At 57.6% G+C, this 14,685-nt stretch overlaps 1 protein-coding gene across 1 annotated transcript; it reads right to left on the reverse strand.

Moving 5' to 3' along the window:
* Positions 1–1,308: 1,308 nt before the first annotated feature.
* SLC4A1 (solute carrier family 4 member 1 (Diego blood group)) lies at positions 1,309–13,830 on the reverse strand (the record flags this gene model as incomplete). Its single annotated transcript, XM_082443666.1, has 20 exons — positions 1,309–2,327; positions 3,017–3,193; positions 3,278–3,447; positions 4,500–4,753; positions 5,248–5,414; positions 6,009–6,098; positions 6,546–6,719; positions 7,585–7,779; positions 7,894–8,042; positions 8,217–8,423; positions 8,667–8,877; positions 9,386–9,582; positions 9,741–9,825; positions 9,981–10,104; positions 10,553–10,688; positions 10,797–10,977; positions 11,838–11,905; positions 12,906–13,075; positions 13,172–13,182; positions 13,744–13,830. 20 exons carry the CDS (start codon positions 13,828–13,830, stop codon positions 2,247–2,249), a joined length of 2,934 nt encoding a protein of 977 aa, XP_082299792.1. The 3' UTR covers positions 1,309–2,246.
* Between the last annotated feature and the right edge of the window lie 855 nt (positions 13,831–14,685).

Below are 14,685 nucleotides of genomic sequence, written 5' to 3' on the forward strand. Positions count from 1 at the left end.
TCCTGACACCTTCCTCACCAGGGGTGGGTGACACCTGGCCCAGGAGTCCCTTAGAGTTTCTGGAAGTGGCTGGGGGTGGGAGTGGGGGGCAGGGCCTCCAAGGGCATCACAGTGGGGGCTGGTGGAAAGCTGGTCAAGAGATGCTGTTCCTGTGTGACCGATGGCAAATCGCATTTTCTCTCTGGCAATTTCTGTTAGAGGTGCTGCCCAGTCTGATGTGTCCAGGCTAAGGGGCTAACTGGTCCTAAGGGATGTGGGGTTCACTGTGCAAGGGGCAGGGGGCGCCCCCCTCCCCACCTCCATGGGTCTTGCTTATTTTGGAGAGGAGGGATGTCCGGGGCATAAACTTGTCTTCCCTTGCTCTCCCACCCCCTCACTGGTTGCTGGCCCTCTCCACCCTAGGGCTCTGGGCCACCAGCCCTGCCTCTCCCCCAACTCTAGTGCCACTCCCCTCCCCCAGCCTGGCCCTTCTTGCCCCCTAGGGCCACAGCCCTGCACCAGCTCCACACCATACGTTCCTTCTCCACCTGGTCCAGCCCAGACCCCTTGGACCCCCGACCCTGGGAAGGGAATTCCAGCATGGCATTCACTCCACCACAGATGCATTTATTAGTAAAACCTATTCCCAAGCATCAAGGGGAAGGGTGCTAGCAGGGTGAGTGACTTTTTCCACTTGGCAGTGTTCAAGGAGCAGAGGGTAGGAAGGGGCAGGGGCATCCCAGTCAGAATAACAACACCAGCAGCTAACTTTACTGAACTCTTCTGAAGGGGTCTGAGGCCAGGCGCTGTGCTAAGCAATCACTTTATAGACAATGTCTCCTTTAATCCTTATAACAAACCTACGAAGTAGGTACCATTATCGTCCCCATTTTACAGATGAGGAAACTGAGGCATAGAACAGTGAAGTGGTGGGAAGCAGCTGTGAGCCTTCAGGAGGTACCTGAGAGCTCTCTCTCAGCCTCCTTTTTTTCTGTCACACCCTGATTCTCAGTTTCAACCATCTCTCACCACTTCCAGTTCTTTCAACTCTTTTTATATTTTTCTTTTGTAAAAAAATAGATTTTGCCCATATTCTGCAGCTCCCACTGTCTCCTACCCCAATTGGTCGAATCTGGGTTCTCCCCAAGATTTGGTTCAAGTGGAGTTGAGGACAGTGTGTCTCTAATTGGGGCTCGCGTGCACGAGTGTGCCTGCGTGTAGCTGAAGTACAATGAAAGCTCTGAGGATACACAAGGTATAAATTACAAACCTCCCTCCCTCCCCCTCCCCATTGCCTCCCTATCTTCCCACCCTCCCCCACCCCCCATCCAAATCAAGAACAGACTGTACACTGCCCCCCACTCCCAACCCCAGGGCAAGGTCTTGTCTCAGTCACCTCTGTGTCCACGGGGTCCAGGGTCTTAGATAAATGTTTGTGGAATGAATGAATGAGTGAATGAATGAGAGCGTGGGGGAGGGAGCAGCACTTAGGAGTCCTGAGTCCCAGCCCTGACTTTGTCCTCACCTGCACCTTGCCCTCACCAGGACACCTTCCTCCGCCCCAGAGAAGAGGGTCCCCAGTGGGAGCAGAGAGGGGGGAAGAGAGGGGCCAGCAGGGGCATCTCTAAGCATGGAAAGGTGGGTGACTGAAGTAGACTCTGGCCTCAGAGGTCAAATCCCAGCTGAATGGCTCAGGAGCTATGTGACTTTGGGCAGGCTTGAAGAATGATGACTATTGTATAATAGTCCTTTCAGATTTTACGAAGCCCTTTTTTCACGTTTATCTTTGGTCCTCAGAAACCATCCTGTAATGTGGGTGTGATTATCAATATACCCATTTTGCAGACGAGGAAGCAGAGGCTGGAGAGATCCAGGGACTTGCCCAAGGTCACACAGAAAGCAGGAATTTGAATCCCCCCCACCCAACTCCCATCCTCTTTACTTCCCCTGTCTGTGTCATGAGGAGGTAGGGCTTGGATCTAAGTCTTCCAGGGTGGGACCCCCAGGTGGCAGTGTGGCCACAGGAGGAACTGCACAGCGAATCCCCTACTGTGGGCCCCACTGGCCTTTTCCATCCAGAAAAGCCAGTCTACCCTTCATGCAAGGTTTCCTAGACACCCTTTCCTTCCCCCACCCATGGCCCCAGGGCCTCGACTCCTGCCCCAGGAGGGACCTGGGAGTCCGTAGGGTGCCCATGAACTTCTGCTTTTCCTGGGAGAGTGGGGAAGTGGAATGATGGAGGGGGCTCTGGGACCTGGGCCCTCCCCTCACACAGGCATGGCCACCTCATCGTATTCATCCTGGCCATTCTCCTCATCGAAGTTCGGCTTGCCATTGTCAGCATCCAGCTGCGGGGGAGGAAGGACATAGGGTGAGTGGCTGAGGGCCCAGGTGAGCCCTCCCCCCAGCGCTGAGGCACCTCTGTGGTGAGGAGAGCCTGTCTCTCTCTGAACCTTGGACAAGTCTTGTCCTGTCCCTGCATCTCCTAGGGTTGGTCTAGATGAGAGGTTTCCTCAGGGTGGGGAGCCCCCAGGAATCTGGTGCCCTGGTAGGGGAGGGCCTCCAGAGGGCAGGCAGGAGACCCCCTTCACCGGGGCAGCGCCACAGTGACCTGTGTCACATCGTGGAAGAATTCTACTGGAAGAGCCACTCTCCGGATGGTTTATAAGACCACAGGACTAGCTGCTCAGTGGTGGGGACCACCCACGTGGAACACATCTCGTGAGCCTCTCAGTCCTCTCACCAACCCTGTCATTATTCCTCTCTTTACAGGTGAGGAAAACTGAGGCACAGAGAAACGAGGCCGCTAGCTCCAGGTCACACACACTGGGATGTGGCAGTGCCGGGATTTGGACGCAGGCCCCAACCTAGACCTTAATCACAATGCTCTTCTGCCTTCCTTAGTTCCCAGACACACCTCTCACATTCTCTGAGCCCCACTGATGACCGCTCACTGCCCTCTGCTCTGGAGTTGTGCCCTCTGGCCATAGGAAATGGGGGGAGGGGCACGGGCTGGGTGGTGAGAGAAGCCACTCACACACTGGAGCTCCAGGTTCTGGAAGATGAGTGGCAGCAGGAAGCGGCGTAGGGGCACCGTGAGGATGAGGATGAAGGGCAGGGCCAGCGAGATGGTCTTGATGCTCCTCACCACCCACAGCACCACCAGGCAGATGATCTGAGTGACCGTGAACAAGTGCATTCGCCAGGTTCTCACCTGCGGGCGGAGGCTGGGGTCATGGCCTGCCCTGCCCAGGCACCCAGCCCCGCCCCGACCTGGGCAGCCGGGAGGGCCCCCTACCCGCTTGGCGTAGGGCACATCCGGGTGGTACTTGCGCGGCTTGAACAGAAGCAAGATGCGGTCAAAAAGCTGGATGCCACTGAGGGATGTGACCCCCATGTAGAGGAAGATGCCAAACAGCACAGCCAAGGGGATGTGGGACAGGATGGGCCCCATGAGGATGGACAGGCCTGTGGGGAGAACCGCACAGTCTTAGCCCCAGCTGCCCCAGAGGATCGGCGCCAGCAGAGACTGGGGAATGAAGTCACAGGGACTATATGGAACCCTTTTTGTGGATCCTCTTTTTTTTTTTTTTTTTCTGGCCTCGCCGGGAACCTTCTGGGATCTCATTTCCCCGACCAGGGATGGAGCCCGGGCCCACAGCAGTGCAAGTACCAAGTCTTAACCACTGGACCATCAGGGAATTCCCTGGAGCCTCTTAATAGATATTACCCCCATTTTGCAGATGAGGAAGCAGACTCAGAGAGGTGAAGCAACTAACCTAAGGCCACACAGCTAGTAAGTGGCAGAGCAGGGAGTCAAACTCTTGCCTGCCTGACTTCAAAGCCTACTCCTTTAACCTAGGGAGTCACAGAGGGCAGAGAAGCCCACCTTTCCTCTTACCCCAGCCCAGAATGCCTCCATCACCCTCCACCTACCCAAATCCCAGCCCTCCTCCAGCTAACATCAGCTTCGCCTCCTTTAGGAAACTTCCCTGGCCTCTCCATCAGCGACCATGGTGCTGCCCACACCAAGCCCAACTGGACTGTCAGCTGCTCTAGAACTCAGATCAGTGACCCTCTGTCTTCACCTCACACCCCCACCTAGGAGTGCTGTCCTCTGTATGAGTCACAGAGCAGCTAGAGAGAGCTCAGGCATCTAATGAACCCTCTAATGGTGCAGAGAGGGAATGTTGAGGTCCAGAGACAAGGTGGGATACCTAGACAGCAGCGGGGCAGGGCTGGAACCCACAGTTCACTGAACTGTTGGAGAAGCTCAGAGTACAGGGTCTTGTCTAGGGAAGCTTCCAGTAATGGAGTGCCCCCTCCATCCCCCTCAGATCCCATTTCAGTGCCTTGGGTATTTCCTCCAGAATTCCTTCATGTGAATAACTGACACTGGGGAGATGTGGGCAGTGGGTGTTTGGGGAGACCTGGCTGCAGGGTGGGCAGGGCTGGAGGGGCACTGGATCCTAAGGGGCAGGGGCTGAGGGTGCTGGAAAGTGTGGCCAATCCTCACTCACCCACGAGCACAGAGACCAGGAGCCCGCTGATCCGCTGTTCCTTGACTTCCTGAATCTGGGCTGCAGCCCCTGGGGTGCTGGCCTTGCTCATGACCGTAAGGGCATTGGCGTGGGTGACAGAACGCACAGTGGTGGCACTGAGCCAGGGCATCCCAAAGAGGGTGGCCACCCCGCCCATGCCCATGACCAGCAGCAGGTCCAGGTGGAAGCCAGAGCCCTTGACCACCTTGCGCTCCGGTTTGCTGATGATCAGCCTGGGGGTGTGGAAGGTCAGGAGTAACCAGGGCTCTCCTTCACCCCAACCCCCTTTACCCTCTCTTTCCTTCCCTAGACTTGGGTCCCTCTGTACTTTAGTTTATCCTTCTTTGCCCATCTCCCTTAGAGTTCCTTTCTCCCCTCCCTCCTGCACCATCTTGAGAATCGAGACTCTAAGAGCAGAAGTGTCTTCATCGTCGCCTAGAACACCCTCCGGCAGATCTACACTGAAGCTAAAGAAGCATAAGCTTCAGGGAACCTCACGGGTACAGGCCCTTTCCAAGATCTAGCACCTAACTTTATAGTTCTCATTTTATATTCTTTTTATTAAAAAGGGCTCCCCAAATAGTACCATGTCATGTCCCACAAAACCTGGACCTCCTGCCCGTCCATCATTCCTACTAGCACTCAGTCCCTGATGTCCTGCCTGCCTGGAGCCTGTCCCTTTCTCTGCCTCGGACCCTCCCAGGCCCAGTCCCACCCTGGCTCTTACGTGGTGATCTGGGACTCAAGGAAGATGAGGATGAAGACCAGCAGGGCAGGCAGGGCGGAGGCAAACATCATCCAGATGGGAAATGGCTTATATAAGCCCAGCGGGTGGATGAGCCAGCCTCGGGCCGAGGTGTTGGATACGGTGAGGCCTTTAGGTACACTGAGTTTCTGTGGGAGGGGGATGCTGGTGAGAACACCTGGGGACAGGGGGATGGGGAAAGGTGGGGACAGGGGGATGGGGAAAGGTGGGGACAGGGGGATGGGGAAAGGTGGGGACAGGGGGATGGGGAAAGGTGGGGACAGGGGGATGGGGAAAGGTGGGGACAGGGAGAACCAGGGTCCTGGGCACTTGGGAACTTACTTATACTGAGCATCTACTTTGTACTCAGTCACTGCACTAAGCCCTTTACATACATTTTCTCATTCCCTACTTTATAGATGAGGAAAGAGGATCAGGGAAGTTATGTAGCTGGCTTTGCATTGCACAGCTCTTTGGTAGCAAAACTGAGATTCATACTCAGATCAACCTGGCTTCAAAGCGGATTCTTTCCTACTGCCCTGGATTAAGGAGTGAAAGGGGGCAAACTGACCCAGACCCTTTCTTCAGCCAGAGGGGTCCTGAAGGGCTGTGGGAAGAACATGGGGCTGCTTGGAGAGACAGGGCTGGGGAAGGGGTAGTTCTAGCTGGCTTCAGGTTTGGGAAGGCAGTTTGGGGGAGGGGGCATACTGGGGGAATGAAATAAGGGTGGGGGAGAGGGTCACCTGGGTGTAGGTGTCCTGGATGAGGGCATCCACCATGACCATGATCAGGATAGAGATGGGAACCCCAAAGTCCCCAATGACTCGTCGCAGCTGAGGGCAGGTGAAGGGACCAGTGGTCAGTGCCCAGTTGCTTCCCACCTCTCACCTGCCACTTGCCCCCACTCCTGCCCCATCTTCACCAGGGGGTCCCACTCTCCCCAGGGGGAACATCTAATGCCCTGTCCTGCTTCTCAACATACCTGCCTCCTTTCTTGTTCACCTGGCCCAGCCCCACCCCCGGCCCCACAGGTTCTCCACTCCCTTCCAAGAACTGTCCTTGGTTCCCCACTGGGTTCTCAGCCTGGACGTGCTGAGAAAGGGAGATGCGCTTGTCTCAAGAGTAAAATCCTGCATGATGAGGGGGGAGGGAGGGTTGGAATCGGAAATGGGAATCTAGGGTAAGAAGGGGAACTCATGGCATTGGGAAAGTACTGAGGGGAGTACTGTAGACTGGGATAGGGCAGTGTAGGCAAGGACAGGTGGGGGGGATGCGCTGACCTTGCCAGGGAAGTAGGAGCTGTTCTTGAACTTGCGCAGCATCATGGCGAACAAGAAGGTGCCAGCCATGAGCACAAGAGAGAGGAGGGCTGTGTTGGGCAGGGGGGCCTGAGGTTTGGGTATTCTTGTCACATTGTGGTCATAGTTCTCCAGCAGTGGGTGGTCCTGGAAGATCTGCAGCAGAAAACCAAGGCATCCTCTTTCCTCCCATCCATCCATCCTCCAGCCATCATCTATCTGTCCATCATCCACCCATCCATCATCCATCTCTCTATTCATCATCTCTCTCTCTATTCATCATCCATTCATCCATCTACCTATCTTCTTCCTCAACTGACATAGTAACAGAGGCAATGGGATTCCACAGCTTGGTTTTCAGGACTGAGGACCAGGCTAGGCTTGGGCGGGGCAGGCCATGGAGGAAATGAGTGTGTGTGTGTGTGTGTGTGCGTGCGTGCACACGACCATCCAGGGCCTGGGAGCCATGAGAAGCCTGGAGGACAGGAAACAAGTGCCAAGGAGGTTCCTAAAAAGACTTAGGCTCCAGAGACTTGGAAACCAGAGAAAGACCCACCGACCAACAGAATCAGGGGTAGATGTACAGTATCCACCCAGAGGGCATGCCCTCTGCAGGCCCTGCAGTTCCTAAGGGCAACTGCAGGAGGAGTGGGGGACTTCAGAGTCTCCAGAACCCCTGCTACCCCGCCATGCCTGCAGTTTCCCACATTCAGTCTCACACGTGCCCACTGGTTACTGCATGTGGTTATACACATGGGCCTGTGCAGGCAGGGGGAGCGCTCATGCACCGTCACTCCGCACAGCCATGGTGAGAATACCGGCCCACAGACAGCAGGCATCAACATGTATGTGGTCACAGTCACATACCGTGAAAACACGGCCACATAAATGCCATACAGACACATGTGCTATGACACCCACAGTCACACATCTTGTGCACAGTCACACACACACACACACATGCACGCACGCACACACACATGCACGCACACGTGCCTCTTAACACTCCCATGGCCCTCACCGTGACCAGCTTTGAGAAGGTCTCATAGATGAAGATGAGGGAGATGAGGAAGGAGAAGATCTCCTGGGTGTAGCGGGAGATGAAGCGGACCAAGAAGCTGCCCTCAAAGGCCACCACCAGCACCACCAGCAGGATGAGCCAGAAGCCAATCCATACACGGCCCACGATGTACTCCAGGCCGTTACTCTTGCAGAACTGTAGGGTGGTCAGAGGGAGCTGGGGTCAGATAAATGGGCCCAGGCCCCGTGCATCAAGCAGGTTGGGCCAGGGGCCAGTTGCAGGGTGACAGTGGGGCCAGAACAGAGCTACCGAGAAGAAGGCTTCCTCAAACACGAGCAGGGGTCCTGAGAAGCCCACCACGAGCAAGGGCTGAGCCCCCAGCAGGGAGAAGAGGATGCCCTGCGCCGCGGTGGAGATAAGCAGTTCCGACACACCCATCAGGTTATGGGTCTTTTCTCCTGTGGATGGAAGTGACGGTGCGGTAAGGTCAAGATCATTTCCAGAGGCCGATAGAGCATTTCATTGACAAGCTGATGTAGGGGTCCAGAGTGTCAGATCGGGGCAAAGTCAGGGCTGATACAGAGGCCAGAGGGTCAGAGGTGAGGGTTAGTGGGACACACAGAGGCACTGACCCAGGAGGCCACCGAAGGTGATGGCGGGTGACAGGGCGGCAAAGTAGATGAAGATGATGGCAGACAGGACCTGGGGGTTCAATGCGTCTGTGATGTCACTCAAGTAGCGGGGGTAGCGGCGCCGGATGTCACGTACCAGTCCCCCGAAGGGCCTGCCTGTCCGCTGCAGAGGGTCATCCTGGGTGTCCTCTAGACCCCCATTCAAATCTGTAGTGAAGGACAGGACCACGGTCACGGGGGGTGGAAAGGGGAAGTGTGGGGAAAAGGGAATCGAGAAGGGGATTGTCTGATGGGAATGTAGGGTGGTCCAGGAGGCTGGGAGGCATGAGGACAGGGAGAGGGGACATGGGAGCTTTAATGGGAAGAGGGGAGGTAGGGGCTCACAGGGCTGTGCTAGGGTGTCTGATGGTCTGGGGGCTCAGCAAGCCTAGGGCTGGGCAGGGCAGGTACCTAGGCCCTTGAGGAAGCTGGGCTCTGGCTTGGCAGAGCTGGGCAGGTAGCGTCTTTTCAGCAGCTCTTTCTGCACGGGCACCAGACTGAGCAGGGCATCCTTAGAGGGCGTGTCCGTAGGAGGCAACACCAGACTGCAGTCTAGGAAGCCCTCTAGGGAATGGACCAGCATCTCCTTGTTCTGGGCCAAGTATGCATCAGTGCGGAACACCTGGGAGCAGGAAGGAAGGTCAGAGCCACTAGGACCTGCTCAACAAAAGGATCCAAGAGGCCACAGCCAGGGCCTCTGGGGATCAGAACCCTCTCACCCAGCTCCTACTTGCTAGGAACTGCTTTTGCTTCCCCCCTGGGCTTCCACCTTCTACTCTGAAAGGGCTTTGGGGAGGCAGACAGGGCCCTGAGTCGGGAAAGCAGAAAGAACTAAAGCGAACCAGGTGGCTTATAGCAGACCAGATGGAACGAGAGCAGATCAGGCCAGACCAGGCCAAACCTAACCAGACAGAACCAGGGCAGAGTGGGCCAGACTAGACCAGGCCTGATCAGGCAGGGCTAGGCCAGACTACACGGGCCTGGACTCCCCCTGGCCAGACAGGATGGAAGCAGCTAGATCAGACTGAATGGGCCAAACTAGTGAAGTTAAAGTAACCGGGGCCGGGGACGAGGCCTCAGCTGCCACCCAGCCCCCTGGGCTCCCCCAGCCCTCGCCGGCCCCTCCTCACCCTCTCTGACATGAGGGTGGCAGCAGCCCGGCCCAGCTGGGTGTAGTCGATGTTGGGGGCCTCGGGTCCCAGCAACACAATGAGGAAGCGCACGGGAACTGCCGGCTCCTCCGGCTCCTCTGGCTTCTGCTCTGTCTCCATAGGCTCCTTTAGTCGCACAAAGCCCAGCACTGGCCGCTCCAGGAACCTGGCACAGCCTGTTGGGGACAGACGAAGTGAGGTGGTCGGGCCAGGCCAAGCGGGGGGGAGTGGCACGCTGCTGGGGTCCAGGCTTAGGGAGAGGCAGGCTGGGCCAGGGCAGGAGGCAGGGGCAGGGGACGTGAAGGGGTGAGGGATGGACGCTCTGCCCACTTACCCACTAGCACCAGGGTGGCCTCCCAGTCCTGGGGACTCTTTCCCAGCATTGCAGATGACGAGCGTCCTTCCGCGCTCCCCTCTCCCTGTTGCAAGGACGGTGGTGAGGGAAGTCCTCCGGCCACTCTGGACCCTGGACACCTGAGTAGCCCACCCCGTCTGCCCTACCCACTCTCATTTCGAACCATGTTCAGGTTGGGAGCTTTCCGGCTCTCCTCACACACCCCTGGTACAGCCTCACCTGTTCACAGAAGAGCTCTGTCTCCAGCGAGGGATGCTGTGGGAGCAGAGGCTGTGAAGGGTCCCCAGAACGTGTCAGGACTGCAGGCTTCACACTCCCCAGGGCCTCCACGTCTCTGGCGTGGCTGCAGGACGACACACAGTGGACATGGGCTGAGTAGGCTGCTCAGCCTGGGCTGTCAGCAGAGTGGAGACCGGTGGTGGGAGGGACATGGGACTTGCCAGTGACCAGACTAGAGAGGCCCAGGGCGGAAGGAGAATCAGCCTCCTCTGAAGGACATTGTGGATGGAAGCGGGTGGCCTCTGTCTGGAATGAGTAGGTGGAGCCAGAAGAATGGATGGAGAGAGGGACCTTGAGAGTCCGCCCTCCTGGGGACCAGTGGCCCCCAAACCTGAGCATGGAGACATGGCTACCGCTCGAGACATGCTGGAAGCAGGAGACATTGTGGAAGAAAAGTGGGACCCAGCCTGGTAGGGAGGGGCCACCTGGACCCCCAGGGAGAGCTTGGGGCAGGCGGGCCGGGGAGATGGGCCCTGTGGGTGTGGAATCCAGGGCCTGGCAGGCAGGGGCACCTGTGTTTGAGCAGCAGGACCCGGAACAGATTTTCTCGGTCCTGAGGCTGGATCTGCCCCTCGAAGATAAACCTGTCCAGCAGCTGGCTGGCCACCCCGGCCAGGGATTTCTCTGGCAGGTCCAGGAGGACAGTACCTGCAGGCAGGGGAGGGGTGAGCGGGCTGGCTGGCCCTGGCCCTCCTCCTCCTTAGCAGCTTCACATGCAGGGGTCACACGCAGAGGGGCACAGAGGGGCTCACTCACCCTTGGCAAAGGCTTTCTGCAGCTCCAAGAGGCTCCAGAAGGTGAGGTAAGACAGGTGTGGGCGGCCCCAGATCCCGTCCTTCCCCAGGTTCTCCTCTAGCCGCACCCAGCGCGCTGTCTCCATCCACTGTAGCTCCTGGTTCTTTTCATCCATCACTAGTTCCCGCAGCTCCACGAGGACCTGCAGCCCCACAGGCCTGAATTAGTCCCTCAGGCCCTCGGCAGGGCTATGGGGAGGCTGGAAGCCCAGGGCACGGTGGGCACTCAGCAGGCTCTGAGAGATGTCTGTCAGAGGCCCAGGGTCCTGGAGCACTCAGGGCAGAACCTGAGCTCAGAAGGGACCGTCAGGAGCTACATCCTCAGGGTGTAGAGTGAGGTGTGACATGTGAGGAGATGATTGAGGGTCCCCCACCTCTGGCTCTGTTCCCCAACCTCCTGACCAGGCCCCTCACCCCATTTCAGAGGCATTTGAAGAAACTCTGGGCCAAAAGGGCTGCTAGAGTGGGCAGGAAAGGAAAGAAGAGGGAAGCCTTTGGGGTCACTGGGTCAGCCTCCTGCCTCCAAGATTGTCGCGTGGGCTCAGCATGCCCTTGGGGTTCCTTGGGGCCAGATGGCCGGTCCCAGGGGCCTAGCTGAGGGCAGACCCAAATTTCTAACCAGCTAGACCGTCTGGAGTCCAGCAAGGACATGGGGGGCCTTGGGGGACTGGGCTGAGGAGAGCATGTATTTAATTCTGTGCTTCCCCAGGGAGTAACTGACAGCCCAGCCAGGGCCAGCGGACCTGGTGGCTCAGACCTCCAGCTGTCAGTTTATCTCTGTCCAGGGAGCTCCCCCATCAGTGGAAGGGGGCCCCGGGTCTGCCCCCTCACTGGGAGATGTCCTTTACCTATTTCCCAGGATGCCCATTCCTTCTCTCCCTGTTTGTGGGGTCTCCCCCATCCTGAAACTGTAGCTACCCCTCTGCTCCTCCCCTCCCCTGGTAGGATGATGGATCCCAAGGGCAGCACAGGAAAGAGAATCGGGGGAGGCTGGGGTTCTCACCTCGAAGATGTCTGGGGGGCGGTGCGGCGCGGTGTGGTAGTCTGTGGCTGTCGGCTCGGTGAGCTGAGCTGAAAATCAAGAGGGCCGGTTAGCACTGGCCCCAGACAATTCCCGCAAGACTTTCCTGCACCACCCAGTGTGAGCCTCGGACACCACACGGGGTGATGCCGCTCTCCCTCCCCTTGCCCCTGGCTGGGACCCTGCCCCTGCTGCTCAGTGGGCTGTGGCCCCCCACGCTTGTTCTTGGCCACCCAGCCTGGCACTGTCACTCCCCATCTTAGCGCTGTGAAGGACCCCTGGGGCTCATCCTCAGTGGTGACGCGGAGGGTCATCTCCAGGGGGACTGGGGAGTCCTGAATGGCAATTCTCTTCCCTCTCCTGCTATCTTCTGGGACCAGATTCCCTTCTTTCTTCCCACCTGCCTCAACAATCCCACCAGCCAGTAGCTTCTCGCTGCCTCCAAGTGGAGCTTGGGTGCCCCGTGGGGTCCGCCCTTATATTATTGGCCCCTACACCCCCAGCCCTCATTTCCCAGAGGGGCCTCTTATCTCCAATACCAATTGCCAGCACTTAAGTCCTGTTGACAGTAAACAGGTCCCTTCCCGGGGCTCCCCAACCGAGACCTTGGGCAGGCCCAGGAAGGTTTCCTGATGTTTCTCCGCCCTGAGGGTCCCCACGGCCCCCCATTTCTCAGGACTTCTGGACCCCCAAACAGAACGATGTTCCCAGAACAGGCCCAGTGCCTGGCCTGGGAGCTGGCATTGGATGGGCACAGGTGGCATGCGGGCTCATGCCCTCGTCCCCGACAGGCCTGGTTGCCCTCTTACAAATCTAAGGGGCACAGTGATGGGTGACTGGTCCTGCCTCCAGCCCCCACCCCCACCCCAGTCACCTCCTGTGATCATTTCAAACAAAACTCTGTTTATCCTTCAATCAGCCAGGATTGTGGGAGAGCTGGTCCTGGGGCCGGCCGGTGGGAAGCGGGGAGAAGGGGAGGACAAGTTCCCCACCTGTGTCTGATGGGGCTCAGCAGCCCATCCCAGCAGGAGAGAGGGAGATGGGGCTCACCTTCTGCTTCCTCCACCTGGAGCGTGGGGAACCCAAGGTCTTCATATTCCTTCTGCTCTAGAAACTCCTCCAGCTTATCTTCATTCTCCTGTGAGAAGTTGCCATCAGGGCTGGGCTGTGGAGGGGGCTCCACAAACCTCCGTGAAGGTAGGAGTCCAGGGTTAGGAGCCCTGCAGATGCCATCAAAGACTCACCTGTGAATCCCCCATGGCGCTGTCCTGATTGTTCAATTGTCTGTAGTGATCTGAGCCCCCAGCATAACCCACACTGCAGGTCCCTGCAGGGGAAAGGCACAGGCTGAGTGAGACACAGGGCAGCCTGGGGTCTCCCATTCGTCCCCACAGGGGGCTGTACTTGAGTGAAGGGGGATCCCAGGTGTTGGGAGACAATGGGGTCAGAGGAAAGAAGTGTGAGTGAGGGGTTGGATTTGTAGGTCTGAGGGCAGGTGTGCAGGGGCCGGAGAGACAGGGCAGAGCAGGGAAGATGAAACTTAGCTGGCACCAACCTAAGGATGTTTGGGAGGATGGGAGGGGGGGTGTTCTTCCAATCCGACTCCTTCCTCCATCCACCAGTCCTCACCTGGCTTCCTTTTCTGCCCATCCCCAGGAATCACCAACTCCAGGAACATGACCTGTCCGTCCTTCAGGGAGCTTAGCTGAGAGTCTCCACAGAATACCCTCTTCTCCCAGAAATGGCTGCCTCCTCCTGGGCATGGGGCTGCAGTATCCTTAGGAGTGGCTCACAGGTCCTGGATGATATGGCCTTGCTTCTCTCCCCTACTCCATCTTGAACTCCCTCTCTCTTGCTCTCTCACCACCTATTCCATTGGCCTCCTTACCAAGCCCTTTCCTGCCCCAGGGCCTTTGCACATGTAGTTGGCCACATCCTGGATGCCCCTACTCCCACACTTCAGCCCTTCCCACATCTCAGCTCATATGCTACCTCTTCAGATTCCCTTCTTGACCACCCTAACAGCCACTAACCCAATCTGTCATTTTCTGGTTTCTTAATTCATCTGTGGATATATGGTCTGAGGACGCCTCTAGAAAGGAAGCCACATGAGTGCTAAGATCCTGCGCATCTCAATCTTCACTGGATCTACTCCTAGCAGAGTGGTTGCCACATAGTAGGTGCTCAATAAATATGTGTTGAAAGAATGTAAGAATGGCTCCCCCTTGCAGGCTTGGGGTTCTGGGGCTGGGGAGCCAGGATGACTAGGACCCAGCCAGGAGGCAGTGGAGCCCTGCACCTCCGTTTTCTCAGTTGTGTCTCTAGTGGAGAGGAAGGATGCCTACCGCAGGAATGTGAGGACCAGCCCAAGGAGAGCACAGGGGTGCCCTGGCGCGGCCCCAGGCTGAGTGTGGAGGGACTTCCTTCTCTCCCTTACCCATGGCAGCAGAACGCATTGTAGCAACAGGGATTTGGGTCAGGTTGACAAACGTGCCCACTCTGTGCCTGGTATGGAGCCTGGGAAGCTGAGATGAACAAGACACTGTTCTACTCTCCAGAAGCTCGCAACCCGGACTGGGGAGACAAGCTGGGAACACGTGACAGGCTAAGGCGTTCAGGAGAAAACACGTGCCCCAGACAAACACAAGCAGTGAGCAGACCATGCTGGGTGCCGAGGATGCCTGTGGCAGGGGGAAGTAGGACTCGCGGTGGGGTTGCAGGTGGAGTGTCTCTGGTGGAGGGGACACTGGTGCTGGGTCCAGAAGCACCGGTGGGATGTGGAGGGCTGAGAGGTGGGGAGGGCTAGCCTGGGTGCCAGGAATTGTGGGCA

Source organism: Balaenoptera physalus (genome assembly GCF_965194825.1).
Source record: "Balaenoptera physalus genome assembly, chromosome: 20".
In the NCBI taxonomy this organism is placed as follows: domain Eukaryota; kingdom Metazoa; phylum Chordata; class Mammalia; order Artiodactyla; family Balaenopteridae; genus Balaenoptera; species Balaenoptera physalus.